This window comes from Mytilus edulis, chromosome 14, assembly GCF_963676685.1.
Source record: "Mytilus edulis chromosome 14, xbMytEdul2.2, whole genome shotgun sequence".
In the NCBI taxonomy this organism is placed as follows: domain Eukaryota; kingdom Metazoa; phylum Mollusca; class Bivalvia; order Mytilida; family Mytilidae; genus Mytilus; species Mytilus edulis.
This window is the reverse complement of record NC_092357.1, coordinates 13,621,059-13,640,944: the sequence shown is the minus strand read 5'-3', so window position 1 is coordinate 13,640,944 and position 19,886 is coordinate 13,621,059. Positions and strand designations below refer to the sequence as shown.

Below are 19,886 nucleotides of genomic sequence, written 5' to 3'. Positions count from 1 at the left end.
ATATCGTATTACTGATTTCGTACAGTTTATTGTATAACTGATCTCGTACAGTGTATTGTATTACTGATTTTAAATAGTATGGCATATTACTGATCTCGTACAGTATAGCGTATTACTGATCTCGTACAGTATAACGTATAACTGTTCTCGGGCAGTATATTGTATTTATGTTCTGGAGCAGTATATAGTATAACTGATCTCGTACAGTATATCGTATTACTGATCTTCTACAGTATGGTGTATTACTGTTCTTGTACACTATGGCGTATTACTGCTATTGTACAATTTGGCGTATTACTGATTTTGTACAATATGGCATATAACTTCTCTCGTACATAGTGTCGTACTTCTGATCATGTACAGTATGGCGTATTACTGATTTCGTACAGATTGGCATATTACTGAGCTTGTACAGTATGGCGTATAACTGATCTCGTAAAGTATGGCGTATTACTGATCTCGAGCAGTTTAGCGTATTACGAATCTTGTACAGTTTTGCGTATTACTTATATTGTACAGTATGGGGTTTTACTGATCTCGTACAATATGGCGTATTATCTATCTCGTACAGTATGGCGGTTTTTTTTTATCTCGAGCAGTGTAGCGTATTACTGATTTTGCACAGTATGGTGTAAAACTAATATCGTTTAGTATGGCGCGTCGGTGTATTACCGATCACGTACAGTATAGCGTATTACTGATCTGGTACAGTATGACGTATTACTGATATCGTACACTACGACGTATTACTTATCTCGTACAGTATGGCGTATTACCTATCTCGTGCAGTATGGCGTTTTACTGATCTTGTACAGCATGGCGCATTACTGATTCGAACAATATGGCGTTTTACTTATCTCGTATAGCATGGCGTATTACTGATCTTGTACAGTATGACGTATTACTGATTTCGAACAGAATGGCGTATTACTAAGCTTGTACAGTATGGCGTATTACTTATCTTGTACAGTATGGCGTATTACTGATCCGAACAATATGGCGTATAACTTATCTCGTATAGTATGGCGTATTACCGATCTTGTACAGTATGAAGTATTTCTGATCTCGTACAGGCATATTACGCCTCTAAAATATTTAGGAAACTGTAAACGTACTAAAAGGTCAAGATATTCATTTGTTTTCATTTTATAAGAAAAAGCAATAAATTATATGTAACCAAATTTTAAGAAACCTTATATATGATTGTTACGAACTCCCTTAATTTTGGAAACAATTACTAAATGTTTCTTCTTTCAGTTTTGAAAAATGTAAAATGTAAAACTATCATTTCCTTTGCGAAAATTCAATCAAATTTCGATTTAGAAAGGGGGTACCTGTAGAAAAAGGAATAAATCGGCTACCAATATCTGTGAAAAAATATGATATAATTACCTGCGCATACAATCATACACAGGGCGCAAAATTAAAAAAAAAAATGTCTTTACTTTCTGCAAATTCAGGGGTTCTATTACATGAAATACACAGACGATCATACACGAAGCGCAAAAGTGACTTGCGTGAGCTTCCATTTCATTGGATAACACTGTAACTTGATCAATTTCCAATTTTAGTTGAAGGTCTTGAAACTGTCAATCATTTTATTTATATTATGAATTTTATATACCATGTGTCTGACTCATTAACATATTTAAACAAACTCATCCTTCTATGGAACGCCGTAACTGCCTTATGGTACTTCATTCTTTATCAAGATGAGGTTTTTCTTTATTATGATGAGCTTTTTCTCTATTATGATGAGCTTTTTCTTTATTATGATGAGCTTTTTCTCTATTATGATGAGCTTTTTCTCTATTATGATGAGCTTTTTCTTTATAATGATGAGCTTTTTCTCTATTATGATGAGCTTTTTTTTATTATGATGAGCTTTTTCTTTATTATGATGAGCTTTTTCTCTATTATGATGAGCTTTTTCTCTATTATGATGAGCTTTTTTCTTTATTATGATGAGCTTTTTCTCTATTATGATGAGGTTTTTCTTTATGATAGTTTTTTCTCTATTATGATGAGCTGTTATAAGGGAATCATGGGAAATTAAGAGATTTAAGATCAAACTCAAAGAAAAATGACAGAATCAGAAACGTTGACAGTTCTTCGGAATGTTGGCTTGCTCTGTGTGCGGGAAATGTTTGATAAAGAAAAAAATAACACCAAATAATGTCAGCACGCCTTCAAACACAGCAGTCCAGCGAAACAGACACTCTAGTCAGATATGGAATTTGCATGTTAACCGTTAACCCAGCCCCCCCCCCCCCCCCCCCCCCCAAAAAAAAAAAAAATATGCCCGTTTTTTTTTCATCCTGTTCATTTAATGCTAAAAATGTTTGTTTCTAATAGCCAAAAATTATTGTTTTCAGTGCAGATATACATGATATATACAGCTTAAGGCAAAACACAGACTGCCTTTTTATATCAAATGGATCTTACCTTAACTTGTTAATCAATTTCTGTCGCCAAATTCTTTCGCAAATGATGAATTTTAATCGCCACAAATATTAATGTTTTGCAAAACGCAAAAAAATACGACCGCCAGTGGAAAGCATGAGTCAACCAGATCTTCATGTCTTTAAAGTTAAATGTACCATAAGGACAATCTAAAACCAAGATTCAAAACTTAGATATATATAGATTATTACATTGATACCAGTGGATTATCGGATTTATCAAATCGAGATAGTTAAATTATCAATTTTAAAGTCCGAGCCGCCTCGGCGAGGACTTTAAAATTTATAATTTAACTATCGAGATTGGATAAATCCGATAATCCACGAGTAACTATGTAAGAATCTGTTTCTCTAATGATTAAAAAGACAATTTCTTTTTTTGTTAACCGAAAATCCCCTTCGAGTGCCTTTCACATTGCACGAAGTTGTCAATTTCATTAACACCTGTTATCGTATTTTGATTCATTCAGTTAGCTAAAAAGGTCATGACCCTCAAAATTATCCAATGATCTTTTGAGATCACCAGCAACCACACGTTGATTAAATTTTTTTATACAATGGGTTCGGAAAGGGATAAATTTCCATAGAGTTAGAGAAATACATATAGATAGTTATCAACTAACATGTATTTGCGGGATATAGTTCGGCTAAAACTACGTATAGTTTTTTTGTCATTCTGGCGGAGTTTCTGTGAATAATATATTTCTTTAAAAGAAACGAAATCGGTCTTATTTATTACAAATAATTTTCGATTTTGTAATTTTTAACAATTTAAGACAGTCGAAAATCATATTTTAAAACTTATCCTGTGAAGCTTTTGCTTTACTGGAACAATTCCTGAAATATCGCTGTTACTGACATATTAATTATGTGTAACAGATGCTTACAATTATTTCAGTGCATGTACAAGTTCCCTAATGCATATATATTTTTCTTCACAAGAACAAATTTGGAGTAGGTCCGGTAAGGACCGATTATGGCCTCAAACTTTTACACACTTAAGTGTCTATTTTTTTTGATTCAATACGTTTATGTGAAAGATTTTAACTGATTTGGTCATTAAAAACGACCTGATTCAAGCACAAATATGAAAAATCTACTAAATATACCGAAAAATGTCACTTTTCATATGTTTTTTGTCAAAAATGAAAGTGGCCGCATCCGTGTTCGTCCTCAACCTTTGTATATGTTATGTATTATCATCAAATACAACTTACATTTCAATACACGAATGCGGCCACTTTCGTTTATTCGGAAACCGTTTAAAATTAACTAAAATGCTAGAATTGTGAAGATTTCAGTAATTTAGCATGACTTAATGGTGCTGGTACCCGATATATGTGCATCGTATTGTCAAAATCAGCCCATATCTATGTAGCAGAAGCATTCGTCTGTCCAATGAATAACTTATAGTTTAAATTTTTAACGATTTTGTAAGACTGTTATATTTTAGGGCCAAAAAGGGGTCTTACTGAACCTACTTCTTTATCAAATCCTGAAGAAAGTATGACGTATGAATTTACAGATGTTGACAGAAAAAGAACAAATTACAGGTATGCGATTAATCATATCAAGTTTTATAGCACTGCAAAAATTTAAAATTTAAAGCAGAATATGTAAAACAAAACAAAAAATAACAATCGTATAACAGATAATGTATTTTGTCTGTCAAACCTTTACGGGGACAGGTTATATATTACATAATAATCTTTAAACAAATCTTAATATTACTCGATGTTAATCATGATCAATAAGATTAATTTATTTTCGTATATCCTGTTCGACCTGATACATAAAGTTAGGTGACCTGGATTAAAAGAATGTAATGCTTAGTTTGTTAATTATATTATTTTTATATCAGATATTTAAAATGTATTTTCACATGCAGTTTGGTTTACGAAACGGAATAATGCAAATCGTTTGGTATCTATAGACTATATGCAATTCAAATATATATATATGACTATTGCTTTACTAATGTGTTCTTCTCATTTTTAGCTCACCTGGCCCGAAGGGCCAAGTGAGCTCTTCTCTTCACTTGGCTTCCGTCGTCGTTAACTTTTACAAAAATATTCTCCTCTAAAAATACTTGGCCAAATTAATCCAAACTTGGCCAGTATCATCTTTGGGGTATCTAGTTTAAAAAAATGTGTGGCGTGACCCGGCCAACCAATCAAGATGGCCGCCATGGCTAAAAATAGAACATAGGGGTGAAATGTAGATTTTGGCTTATATATCTGAAACCAAAGCATTTAGAGCAAATCTGAACGGAGTTAATTTGTTTATCAAGTGAAAATCTATCTGCCCTGAAACTTTCAAATGAATCGGACAACCGGTTGTTGGGTTGCTGCCCCGAAATAAGTAATTTGAAGGAAATTTTGCAGATTTAGGTTATTATCTTAAATATTATTATAGAAAGAGATAAACTGTGGAGAGCAATTATGTTCAGCAAAGTCAGATCTTCAAATAAATCAACATGAACAAAATTATCAGTTGACCCCTTAAGGAGTAACTGCCCTTTATGGTCAATTTTGACCAATTTTTCGTAATTTTGTTTTAGTCTTTTACTACAATCTTCTCCTCTGAAACTACTTGGCCAAATTTAACCAAACTTGGCCACAATCATTATTGGGGTATCTAGTTTACCAAATTTGTGGCGTGACCCGGCCAACTAACTAAGATGGCCGCGATGGCTAAAAAAAGAACAGAGAGGTTAACTGTAGATTTTGGCTTATATCTCTGAAATCAAAGCATTTAGAGCTAATCTGACATAGGGGTAAATTTGCTTATCAGCTTAAGATCTATCTGCCCTCAAATTTTCAGACAAATTGGACAACCTGTTGTTGGGTTGCTGCCCCTGAAGTAGTAATTTTAAGGAAATTTTGCAGATTGGTTATTATCTTGAAAATTATTAAAGATAGAGATAAAATGTAAACAGCAATAATGCTCAGCAAAATAAGATCTACAAAAAAGTCAACATGACCAACATGTACAATTGACCCCTTTAGGAGTTATTGCCCTTTATAGTCAATTGTTAACAATTTTCATAATTTTTTGTAAATTTTTGTAAATTTTTAGGAAATATTTTCCACTGTAATTACTGGGCCAAGCTCATTATAGATAGATATAATTGTAGCAACAAGAATGTTCAGTAAAGAAAGATCAACAAACACATCACCATCACCTAAACACTATTTTGTCATGAATTTATCTATGTCCATTGTTAATAAACAGGGGTCAAATGCAGTTTTTGGCGTATAACTCAAAAACCAAAGCATTTAGAGCAAATCTGACATGGGGGTAAATCAGGAAAGGATTTATCTGCCCTGAAATATTAAGATGGATCGGACAACCCGTTGTAAGGTTGTTGTCCCTGAATTGGTAATTTTAAGGAAATTTTGACGTTTTTTTATTATTTTGAATATTGTTATAGATAAAGATAAACTGTTACATGTGTCAACAGTAATAAAGTACAGCAAAGTTAGACCTATAAATTAGTCAACATGACCAAAATGGTCAATTGACCTCTAAGGAGTTATCGTCCTTTATAGTTAATTTTTAACAATTTTCATAAAATTTGTGATACCACTGATGACTGAGCAAAGTTCAATATGGATAGAGATAATTGTAAGCAGCAATAATGTTCAGTAAAGTAAGATGTACAAACACATCATCATCACCAAAACACAATTTTGTCATAAATCCATCTGCGTCCTTTGTTTAATATTCACATAGAATAAGCTGAGCGACACAGGCTCATAAGAGCCTCTAGTATTAGGTTTGCATATTTCCAGTTTCAGTTCAGAGACTCATATTGTCACCAGCTCAGAAGCTAGTACCTCGGTTTCAGTATGAAGATGCAGATAATATTTGATACAAATCGGCTGTTAAACAAATTTTGAAATCAAATTAAAATGAAGAATATATCTCTGTCATACCAAGCTCTGATCCTTTCTTAGAATTTGAATTAACTGCGTGTCCTTTACAGAACAGCTCGTCCACTGTACATGTTTTGTACTTGGAGGTTGGAGTTTTAAATATCTCGTCTTTGAGTATTTCTCAGTCTGAAAAGACTTTTGCTGTCGAAAATTGATTTCAATTGGTACTGAGTATGTTATTGTCCTATTTTAGGAATTATGAAATAAACTAACAATTCATATATAAATTATTTGGGATACAGTATACACAAACCGTTTATCAATTTAAACTAGCTATTGTATTTGTTTGGTCTTCCGTAGTACGACTTGGTTATCTAGATAACATTATGTTCTTTGATCCTGTTTGATCAGATACATGTCACCCAACAGACTGAATAAAGAATTTTTATTCAGTGTTTTAAAAATATATCAGATAATTTAAATGAATTGTTTGAAGCAGTACATTTTTAGAAACAACAATCGTGTATTTTTAACTCAATGCAACACCACATTGTAGTGTTCCCACTACTATACAACTACAGTTATGAAACAATGCTTGAAATACGTAGGTATTGTTTGATTGTCTATAATTTAACAATAACAAGACACATATGACTATTAAAAGTCGCACGATGATAATGACCAAATCCAAAACACAAAGAAAATGTTAGGGCATAAGTAAATACAAATAAATTCAAATGAAAAACAACCGAACAATTTTACAAATAATTAAACATAGGACGTCAAACATCCATAACTACTGAGTTAGAATCTATTCCCGCTTGTTTTTTTTGTATTCCATGATTAGTTATGTGTCTACTGTTTTAAAATCATTAATTTTAACTAATCGTAACTTCTTATTTTTTGAAAAAAACATCATGGTAAGTTGATGGAAATCCATTAACTTAAATACATTTATAGCAGCTTTTTGCTGTGTTTCAGGATGTAAATTTCATCAAAACTTGCCATATAAAAAGTACCCTTATTTTAAGAAAAAGTACCCTCAATTTTAGATCAACTTTTAAATTTTAAGAGTTGATATAGGATGAACGGATCATATAAACCGGAGGGAAAATATGATACAAGCCCAAACGAAAAAATATAAACCAGTCTAAATTGAAAACTACGTTCAAACATATGATTGCGTTGGATAAAAACCGCAATTTTTATACGTGTGCATGTAAAACAAATTTCGTTGTAGAAGGGTATAAAAACAGCACAAACATCTTTTTCCAAGAGACCAAAAACAGTGAAAAAGTAAATTTAAACTAAACGCATTTGACTAACAGGTCGAACAACTGATGTTCTTTAACCCTGCTGACTGCCATTGGCGATTGCCAAAAAAAAAATTGATCACAAGATGTAACAAATGGATCTTAATATTAATTTGATACTAAACAAATAAAAATTAACTTGTGGCCACGATGTTATGCCACAAACATACGGTGTCAATATTTGTTTAGTACACCAGATCCGGATTTCGACAATAAATGTCTCTTCAGTGATTTTAGGGATCGAAACGGTATTTGGAAGGCCATATAAAAAGAACCCTCATTTTTAGAAAAAGTACCCTAATTGTTTAGATAGACTCTTGAAGTTTAAGAGTCAATATAGGATGAACGGATCATATAAACCGAAGGGAAAATATGATACAAGCCCAAACAAAAAAATATAAAAGAGTCTAAACTGAAAACTACGTTCAAACCTATGATTGCGTTGGATAAAAACCGCAATTTTGATATGTGTGCATGTAAAACAAATTTCGTTGTAGAAGGGTCTAAAAACAGCACAAACAACATTTTCCAAAAGACCAAAAGGCGTTGCCTCAGTGCCATTTCAACCATCCTTGGTCATCATTAACACCTCGGGCATGTTACAGAGCCAATATGAAAAAGTCCATACATTAATACTATTATATTGCTTCAAAATATTTCCATTATTTGTCGTTCGTTATAATCCCCTTATCTGTAAAGGCATTAATTTCAATTGATCAAAAAATATCCAAAAACATGGGAGGTAGTTTCATTGCGAACACATCAAATATATATCAAAACCAAAGAAAGTAGATTCTCATTAAGTATTTTAGTATATATTTAATTTTGGATAACTGTTCTTTTTTAATAGAACAATTCACCTTAAAACGTCATATCCAAGTTTGCATATTCGCATTAATTTAGCATTCGATGTTTTACATTCGTTCAACACATAATGTTGACATAACAGATTTCTTCATAATCTGAAATATGAAAAAGGGTTATAATGAGATTCATCTGAAGCATTTTTTTTAATTTACCCTTACCAAGAACAACCAAAACTGATCATTGGAAAGTAAAACATAAATGCCACCATATTGAGATCGTATCGCTATTCAGGATATGTTTTCATAAGGACTGAAAAAAGTCCTGTAAGGTAGTAAGCTGATATTGAACAATCCCGTCCCAAGATTACCAAGTATTTTCCAACGTTTGGCATTGATTCAATCGAGAAGAAACATACACGCTCTAATTAAAACGTTTGACAATTCTTAAAGGGAATGACAATACGATGTCTCGTTTTCGGGATGATGGGAAAGCTTGATATTATTTTCTCATGGTTCCATAACCAGAAAAAAGGGCAGTATGGATCAGACTAATCGGAAATGACAGTGAAGTCACCTTCCTAACAATAATGCTCGAAATAATACGAGTTAATGATAGAGGTGAAGATTAAACATCTCTCCTGGTGTACATACTTAATTTGTATTCTTCATTATATCCAGAAAATGTTTTCATATTTGAACGATGGATAGAACAAAAGACTTGGCAGATTTGATTTTGATTTTATAGAACTTTTCTGATAATGTGTATTTAACGGATTTTAACAAGAAATGAGCATTTACAAACAAATTTTGTGTTATATATGAGTGCACTTTAAAACATTTTAAACATTAGTATGTAACATGTACAAGGCACAAAAGGTCATTTGTTTGTTGAGAGCAAATTATTGATCGGAAGGTTTAATAATAGCCAAACTCTGATTGTAAGGAAACTATAAAGTTCCGTGTTAAAGTTGTAGTTTTTTACTCTATTCTTTTTCCGTTTTGATGGTTTCGTAAGGCTTTTTAATTTTTAGAGTAAGGAATTTTAAGTTAAGACCATGTTTTACCGTGTATGTTTGGAGAGTTTAAACTCGGAATTTTGATGATTATTTACTCTCCTGTCACTACACTATAAAAAAATACCTTGACTTTGATGTAAAATCTTGTTTAATTTTTATAATCTGATTTATAAAAAAACTTAATATTTCAGTATGTGTCTTTTACTTGTCGTAATTTTTAAAAGGCTTATCGTTAACTCTACATTTCACCTATTGTTTTACTGTACTTTTAATGTCATCCACCCCGGTGAATATTCAAACGATGGCAGAACTAGAACAACTTCATCGGAAAACCTGATTATTAGCAGTGTATTTTTTCTGAATAATCGCTTTCGTTTTTGTATCTGAAGAGTTTCCCTAGTGTGTTTAAACCTACGTTTTTTATGAATTGTCATGACCTCACGGAGTATGTTTTAATTGGAATAATGTTTCTCTTTCGCACAAAACATATCTAATATTCTAACCCAAATATGAATATGAATATGATCCATAATTTATACACATTAAAGGATAGGCATTAATATAATATTTTACCCAAAATTTACAGATGCTGACAGAAAGGTATAAATTGCAGGTACTGTAACTCTTAAAGAAAAATGACAATCATATAACAGATAAAGTATTATGTCTGTCAAACCGGAACGGAGATAGGTTAATTCATATTAAATATCATTCTTTTAGCAAATCTTAATATTGCTGTATGTAAATCATATTGAATCAGATTTATTTATTTTTTCTTTTATTCTATTCGATCTGATATATAAAACTAGACGAACTGGATTAAAATAATGTGATACTTAGTTTGTCAATTATATTCATTTTATATCAGATATTTTAAATGTATTGTCTGAGGCAGTTTGATCAACGAACCAATATAACATGATAATACAAATAATTTGGTATTTCGTTTAGCTACATTAAAGAATATCTAGTTCCGACCACACAATAATGAGACTATTAAGAGGCAATAATGAACGCGAATTCCATCAGTGCAAAAAAAATAATGACCGAGTAATCAAAAACCAACATCATTTATCATGCAGTAAATCTGGGAAAACGATACTTAATTTATTTACTTTGAAAAAATTAGAACTAAACGTGGGTTTGTATGTCATCGTACTTAAATTTCCAATGATAAATTTTTCAGCAATTATAACGAACTCAGGGTCTCCGCCTTGCTTTTTTTGTTTTGTCGTCACCATGAAAATTTAAGGAATTTGAGGTTGACGTTGGAATTACAATACGGCTTTCTTTTTCTTAATTTGCCTGCTTTATTCCACCCGTTCAAGGCTCTGATAATATCAAGTTCGTCCTTTGAATTTTCTAGTGGATTCGCTGTATATTCCGGTAACACAATCCATTCTTTTTTCGGATGAATATCTGATGTTAAAAAGTTTTTTGTTATCTATAGCGTATAAGTTGTTTACTTTCTGACATAAGTTGCACGGTTGATGAACAAGTTCCTGTCATTTTTTTGAAAGTGTTCTTTTGATTTGCAAAAATACATCGTTCTGTTTTTTTTATTTAGCTTAGCACTGCTTTCGATATCCGGGTCCATCGCAGAGAAAAGTAATATCACAAAATACAATTAAAATCCGAGGAAAATTTAAGAGGAGAGTCCTAAATAAAATGTCAAAATCAAAAGATTAAGCACATCAAACGAAGGGGCAATTGTTGTCATATTCCTGAATCAAATCTGGCTTTATAGGAAAACAATTGAGGTGTAATACCACCATTGATTTTTCACTATTAGTCTTTGTTAAATTTGCACTTTTCAAAAAATTGTGCAGAATTTATTTTTGTTTCAAATAAAGAAATACTTGGCATGAGTAAAGTTTTATCCTGTCCAGTTCTATAGAAAAAGTTTCACATAAAATTTCATTGCATATAAGAAAAAAACCATCATTGGAAGGTAACCAATCAAATTTCTCCCCTTATTCTATCTGTGTACAAGGTTTAGTCACCATGTAACCTCAAGATTACAAAATTTTCTATAGAAATCACAAATAAAAAATAATGGTGTTTTGAAATACCCAAGACATATCTTTATGACACAGAAATAGTTTTACTGCAAAAAAATGTAGGATTAATTACCTACAACGGTCAAATTCAAGGTAACATATTTTTAGACCTACTTTCGTATGCAACCGGATGTGACGTACCATGATTTGTTGGTATTACACCTTGACGTGTACTCAAGTAAGGCATGACTAGAAATGTCCATTCAAACACCAATCATTTAACACAATAATGTCTTCCGTCCCAAAAATAAATACGCTGTCAATCATTTACGTGCAAAGACAATATTTTTCCATTTCACTGCGTGCCACGAAAATTAGGAATGGTCAGAGGCAGGAGTTGAATAACGGATATTTTTGTTCAATAAATGAGGTAGAAATTGTATGCATTATCAGTTATAATGGATTTCATCATTGTCCATGTTAAAGATATTGTTATCGGGCAAATTTCTTTCCATTTTGTTTTTGAGTCTATATATAACTATGAACCATGGTAGGGGTGAGTATCTAGACCTACAGATGGGTGCAGTCCTTACCTATTCAGCACGTTAACTTGATAACCAATCTTTTGGACTGGTTAAAAATAACCCGATTTAGGACTGTTCAAACCAGTCCTAGGATCAAAATCTAGTTAACTTGAAAAGCGGACTTGGTCCTAGGACTGTTTTTATGTCTTTAAAACAGGTCCGCTATTGATATAAGTTATCTCCGAACCAGTCCTGTCAAAAGTTAACATAAGTTAACGTCGAAACCAGTCCTTGCATAAAGTTAACATAAGTTTACCGAGAACAGATTATTTCTCAGAGGCAGTAGGGTTTGCGATCTTAAATATGGGCCGCTTCAAAGAAAACACATTTATGTAATGATATGGAACTATGAGGGGAATGGCATTTCGAGCTGTTTATGCAAATTATTATCACGGATATACTGTAGATTACCTTAGCCGTATTTGGCACAACCTTTTGGAATTTACGGTCCCCAATGCGCTTCAACTTTGTACTTGTTTGGCTTTATAGCTTTTTAGATGTGGGTGTCACTGATCAGTCTGATTAGAGCTTATTTGCAAATTGACGAATCATACGTGATACTTGTTTTAGGGATCCTTTATTTTGACATATCTAAATAATAGTCATGGAACCTCAGACCATCACCTTACATGCAAAAACCCTTTATTACTTAGATACTTTTTAATTTTTTTTAGATATATAGGATTTTGAGCCGTACGATAGGTTAAAATAAAACACCACCAGGGGGAAAGAGATAACTCTACAAAATATTTTGAATATAGAGAAGTCAGTAGTAAAATGTTCCTAAAAACTAAAAAAGTGCTCCAACCCCCTCCTTCACTCTCCAAGATTACAATATTGAATTACATCGAAAATATCAAAGCCAATACATTGTCTTCTTCCCTTTATCATGTTTATTCAGAATTTAAAAAAAAAAACCAAACAAATACTTTCTTTATTCAATATTTGCAACACCAAAATAGTAAAATGAAGAAAAACCGATGATCTTCATACTATGCCATATGCTGCTATATGAGACATCGGAGTTTGGCTCCCCGATGAATCTATTTGTCGCGTATAAGTGCGTTTTGCCAAGAGTACTGAACATTCGTGAAATATATGCCACTGGACATTGAGTGACAACTTCGCGTCTATCTTCCAAGCATGCGTACGGTTAAATCGTCATTATAAAATCCACAATATATATGATGCAAATTTGTAGATTTATTTTCTTGATATACATTTAGGTGTTTAAATGTGTATGCAAATGCACAACACATGTACATAATTATCAGATTTATAAAAAGCTAAAGGACATATTTAGGACGGATTTGCACAAACGTACCTCTACTCAGACAAATTTCTAGCCTCGAATTCTAATAATTGTTTTAATTTATTATTTACAATTAAGTCAGAAAGAGAGAGAGAGAGAGAGAGAGAGAGAGAGAGAGAGAGAGAGAGAGAGAGAGAGAGAGAGAGAGAGAGAGAGAGAGAGAGAGAGAGAGAGAGAGAGAGAGAATTTAACCGAATGAAATATTATGGTGATGAAGATTACACACAAAAATTCTGAATCAAGATGTTCCCTTTGCCCTTTGGAATTAGAATTTGGAAAAAAAAACATTAAATGATTGAAAGCGTCGAAACACTAAGAAAAGACAAAAAAGCGTAGAAACACTAAGAAATGAGAAAAAACAAAACTCCTCCTCTTCTGAAGTTCAATGGTTGCTCCAATAACTTGTTTGTTTTACGGACTTCTAACCTAGCTGTTGCTATCATGTTCGCGAGACATAAAATGACATAAAATAGTTATCAATAAACTCATCATAGATACTAGGACTAAATTTTGTATATACGCCAGACGCGCGTTTCGTCTACAAACAACTCATCAGTAACACTCGAATCCAAAAAAGCTAAAAAGGTCAAATACAGTACGAAGTTAAAGAGCATTGAGGACCAAAATTCCTAAAAGTTTGGCCAAATACAGCCAAGGTAATCTATGTCTGAGGTAGAAAAGCCTTACTTTTTCAATTATTCAAAATGTTGTAAACAGTTAATTTATGAATATAACCATATCAATGAAAATGCATGTCAGCACAAAAAGTGCTGACTACAAAGTAAGGAATTAAAACAAAAAGTCATATGCAAGCTTTAACGGATCAAATGAATAGTTACCATAAATAACAAGGATTTTTTGCTATCCCATGTATTTCAATGAAACCCTGTATAAGTATAAATGTTTACACAGTCATGTGAGCGCAATCCGCTTAAATGAGTATTTTGAGTCATTTATCATTAAAGATAACCACCGTTTTTTTTATAATAATCCTGTTTTATGTCAAATACGCACCTGGTGCATTTCAACTGGTACTATTTATAATGATTTAGTCAGTTATTCAGGACCTTTGGTGATGAATTGTGATAGCAACACTAGTAGAATATATAATTTCTTATTCCTTGTCCAGATTTGCTAAATTTTTGTATGTTTTTTGCTTTGATCAGCTCATACATCGTGTTTATTAGGTTTTAAAATTAAATAACATTTCATATATTAGTCATTCAGGATACAGTTCATGTATAAATACACCATTCATAAATTTAAACAAAGATGTTATCTTTTTATTGATCTTCTGATTAGTAATATAAGATAACACTGTGTTCTTTGAACCTGTTTCATCAAATACATACAACTCAATGGCCTGGTTTGAATATTTGAATATTGAGTAATTCAACTATATATCAGATGATATAAATGCATTGTCTGAGGCAGTACGTTTTAAGAAACAACATTACACAAATATTCGCGTATTAATAGACTCATTGCAACACCATATTCTAGTTTTTCCTACCACAGTAATTTAACAATGATTAGAATACGTAGATATTGTTTGATTATGAAATAACTAATGGGGGGCTGAATATATCGTGATTTTACCACGGGTTGGCTCTTTGTGACAAATATTTTACCCTGAGCGATAGTGAGGGGTAAAATGTCGGCATAAAGGGACAACCCGTGGTAAAATCTAGATATATTCAAGCCCCCATGAATTATTTCGATTCTAATAGGACAAATACGGCAATTGATTTGGATCAAAGCGCTCTGGAGGCCATTGTTCACCGTTCCCATAAATTAACCCACTTTTAGATTGGCGTAAAAGAACGGAACAAACAGAATAAGTGACAAGCTAAAACTATTCACAAAACTTATTTAGATAGATTTGGATGAATTTTAATGAAAATTTTCTTATATGTCTTCTATGTATATAAAAAAATGGCTTTTACCACATTTTTAGCATCATTTGTTTACGTTTCCTTGTTGTGATGACTTTCAGTATCAAACGCGTGTATTTTCCCGTAAAATGCTTAAATTATAACGTCATCATTCTATGACGTCGGGTACTTCATTCATAAAAAAACATCATGACGTGGGAGTACGATCGGAACATTCAATGCAATATATTCATATTTTACCACGGTTGTGTACTCAAAGCGTTTGAAGGACGTCATGTTAGAATTGCCTATATTTCAACAATTTCAAGAAACATATGATTCAGCGCATTAACTATTAAAAGCCGCACGACGATAATGACCAAATCCTGAAAACAAAACAAAAAAAGATGAGGGCATAAGAAAATACCAATCAATTCACATGAAAAACAACCCAACAATTTTACAACTGACCAAACAAAAAAATTAAGAAAATAATAATAAGACGTCAAACAATCAAAACTACTGAGTGAAAACCCATCCCGTTTGTCGTTTGTATTTCACAATAAGTTAAGGCATGAACGGCTTTTGTGTTGAAGATTGGGTATTTTTAAATCACCGTTTTTAAATAATCTGAACTTCTTATTTTTTGAAAGTGCAAGATAGTAAGTTAATGATCAGGTGTAAACATAAATTTACTTCAATACTTTTATAGAAGCTGTTTGCTGTGTTTCAGGAAGTAAATTTCAACAGAACATGCCTTTAATGAACTTGTAGGATTTTGTAACTTTAGTTCCTTGTGTATAATTCGGAGTTTAGTATGACGTCCATTATCACTGAACTAGTATACATATTTGTTTAGGGGGCAGCTGAAGATTGCTTCCGCTACATTGCAGAGCCATTGGTGGCCTTTTGTTGTTATCTGCTTTATGGTAGGGGCTGTTGTCGCTTTGACACATTCCCCTTTCCATTCTCAGTTTTATTTTCAAAATTATTTTAATATTTGCATGCTAAATTTTGTCTTGGTACTTTTTAAAATTCATAATTTGAGAAGAACTAAAATATGGGTCAAGTGAAATGACAAGAAATGATGGGTGTGTTTGATTACAAATTGTTAATTTACTTGTCCCATTATATATTTTTTTGTCAAAAACATCACTCAAAATTTAATGCCAAAATATTTAAAGAGTGGCGTACACTTTATATTTCTATTGTTGTGTTCTGGTGTACTGATGTATGTAAATGAATAATATCCGTAGTTCTCTTGGTCTTTACAAATCTTATACATTGTTTTGTAGTATTATGTTATTTATTAATGTATTTCTCTGTAAAAATGTTCTTTCTTTTCTTGCTTTGTTTTGCTGTACCGTAATGCTGTCATTGCAGCAATATGTTAACCATTGCCAAAGAAGCGAGGGGTATTTGCTATCCATAACATTAACTTCAACCGAGCTTTTTTTTAAATTTAAATGCCCTGCAATAAGTTGATAATATGTAAGTTGTTACTTAAAGTCCATTTTAGCAGTTAAGTTTTTCTGTGTTCAGCTGTTTTCCTCTCATAATTGATGTGTTTCCCTCGGTTGAAGTTTAACTGTGGACCAAATCTGTTTTCGATTAATCGATTTATGACTGTTGAACATCGGTAAACAACAGTTGCCCTTTCCTACATATTGTGGACGGTACCAAATGAGGACAGTTAAACCGATTATGGATTAATATCGAATGAGGGTTGAGTTTGCATAACATGGAAACAATTACGATGTAAATAATAAAGATTTTGTTACTTTTGTAGTTCATGTTTTTCCTTTAATGATAAATGTGTTGAGTTTCAAAAGTTGATATGTATCCGTTAATTTGACGTGTTTGAGCTTTCAACTTTGACATTTTCTTACGGACTTACCCTTTAGATTATCCTCGAAGCTCGGTATGTTTTTTTATCACTTTTCATACACTAAAGAGATCTATAGGATTTTAAGTTAGAAAACAGAACAGTTATGTAAACAAATATCTGTTGATAATTAATTTCTTGGCGTTTTTTTTAAACATAATTGCTATAGACAAAGTCAAGTTCACATTGTCCACTGAGGGTAGGCAAATTAAGTAAAGCTGAACAAATATAAAGGAAATCCTATCAATCAAATTCTCGTTGATTTGCAAACAATATGGGGGTATTTTTAAATCGTTCTGTTTATATTTAGTTCTGAATGTGGATAGAGGGTTCGCTCCAACATACTTTCATTGTGTGTCTATCTCAGTCAAGTATAAATTAAGGAATGTATCTCCCTCATGCAAATCTCTGATTCCTTTCACGGCTTTGGTTATACTTTTTGGACTTTTTCGATTATAGCTCTTCATCTTTTATATAAGCTTTGGATTTCAAATATTTTGGCCACGAGCATCGATCACTGAAGAGACATGTGTTGTCGAAATGCGGATCTGGTGCAAGAAAATTAGTACCGTTAATGTTATTGAAGGTCATATGTGTGTTTCGTTCTATTTTTTAACATACATTTGACAGTTAATTTTCTCGTTTGATCTGTTTAACATTAGCCTTTTTGCAACCTTTTATAGCTGGTAATTCAGTTTTGGTTTTGCTTCTACATGTGTTTCCTAAAAATGAGTTGATTGGTGTTATCAGCAAATGGTTTTGTTATGGGGGAAAAATCACACAACAATATTGTATTATGTTCATTCATCAATTTCACATTTTTCATATTTTCTAGTAACCAGATATACCATAACTGAATCTAAGATGGCGATCATCAGATGAGAGACAAAGAAGCATCCGTTAAATTTAATCTCTTAGATAAATGTAACACGAATAGAACCATTATTCTTTTAAATTGAATTGTTAAATATTTTGTAAGAATAAATTAAAGTGTGGTTAAAAATCTATTACATATGTGAAAGTGGTTGCTCAGTCACAGGTAAACCTTTAGAAGTCATTTCATAAGTTCTTGGCTGTGTTGTTATCGCCTCATTTTGTTGTCTACACTTTGCACAACATCTGCACTTGACATATTTGCAACAAACATATGTCGGGCAGCAATAATCTTTTCTGTTATGTTCTTCTGTGTTATTTTCTTCTGTGTTATTTTTTTTCCTGTTATTTTCATCTCTGTTTTTTTCTTTTTTAAACTCCTCACATTTCTTCCATATCGGCCAACAAGGAAATGAACAAACAAGACATATTAAACAACAGCCGGTACAAAGAAATGTTGAACATTTATTTCTTTCAGAAGTTTCACAAGAACTACAATCATCAAAGATATCACAGAAATGACTTCCACTTACATCACTACTACTGTCATCACTTCCATTACAAATCTCAACACACAATTCTTCACAACATTCATCATCAACACAGTCATCAAGATCACAGCTATATGTTTCATCATCTATATCTCCCATCATCTGAAACATATATGGATTAATTGTAATATCTATATACAGTCATAGCAGAAAGATTTTCTTACAAATGTTTAAAATTACACTAAATCATGTTTTTGTACTATATGAACTGACGGATGTGACTTCTCAAAACTGATTTCATAGTGTGTGGTGACATGAAATGCTGTTTCATTTCTACATGTTATAAGCAATTACTAAACAGCACACGCTGAAAAGGTACAGGCAAACAGTCGTTTTAATAATTATAGAATATGTCACTACAAGCAAGAAACAGTGTCCGGGGTTCAAATTATCAGATATTTGTATTGTATTGTAAGCTTCGACGGCATCAATAGGTGATTTGATGGCCGCAAATTAAGTTTACTGGCGACGCGTTAACTGAGGCAGCAAGTAAACGGGTACTTTTAATCATCAAATCACCAGTAGATGCCGTCGGAAATTAAAGTACAATATGGGTATCTCCATTGAATTGAAACAGACAGAAAACAACGTTAAAACATATATATAAAATCTGTCGTAAATCGTCTGCGCTTGCACGTACGTTCTGTAGCATAAAAACTGGTGACTGTATCCCATAAAAATGAACGTTGCCAACGTTGTTGCATTATAATTCATTTTCCACTAATATAATGATAATTATATTTGTTTTATGTAAATTAAATTGAGAAATATGTGTCATCGTGCAATTGATATGTTACATTTCTGAGGGTACATATATCTAGAAAAAAAAATAGTTTCGCAAAACACTAAGCCAGTTCCAAAGGTATGTATAGCCTGGAGTCTACAAATTCCTTAATATTACAACCATCTGTTACTACTCAAATTTGTGTCAATAGCGAAAGCGATTTTATGATTCTCAAACAGCAAAATACAAAACATACCATATTCCAATTCACGGTGGAAAAGCAATGAATTTATCATATGTGGTAATTAGTTGTAACTTACATAGTATGTCGTGAATTAATGTATGTGTCCATTCGCAGTTATGTCAGAGGACTATTTATTTCTATACCAATGTATATTCCTTAAATAATGAAGTAAACATATCCCTATGTTACCTCGTCACATCTAGCAATCTAATTGGTTACCTAAATATATGCGTGACATAATTATGTGTACAAAATATAAGACTTCATTGTAAAATTGTAAAATGTGATATATCGAGTTTCGAAACAAATCTTTTTAATGAAAGAGAGGTAACTTCAATTTATTCATGGTCTTTACATGAAATGA

The 19,886-nt window shown here is 32.2% G+C and overlaps 1 protein-coding gene across 1 annotated transcript in view; it reads left to right on the top strand.

Moving 5' to 3' along the window:
* LOC139503989 (brevican core protein-like) overlaps positions 1 to 13,570 on the top strand; it is a 53,987-nt gene extending 40,417 nt beyond the window's left edge. Inside the window, exon 8 of the mRNA XM_071294037.1 lies at positions 13,450 to 13,570. Coding sequence (XP_071150138.1) covers positions 13,450 to 13,570 — 121 coding nt within the window. The remainder of the gene's footprint in view (positions 1 to 13,449) is intronic.
* The last annotated feature ends 6,316 nt before the right edge of the window (positions 13,571 to 19,886 follow it).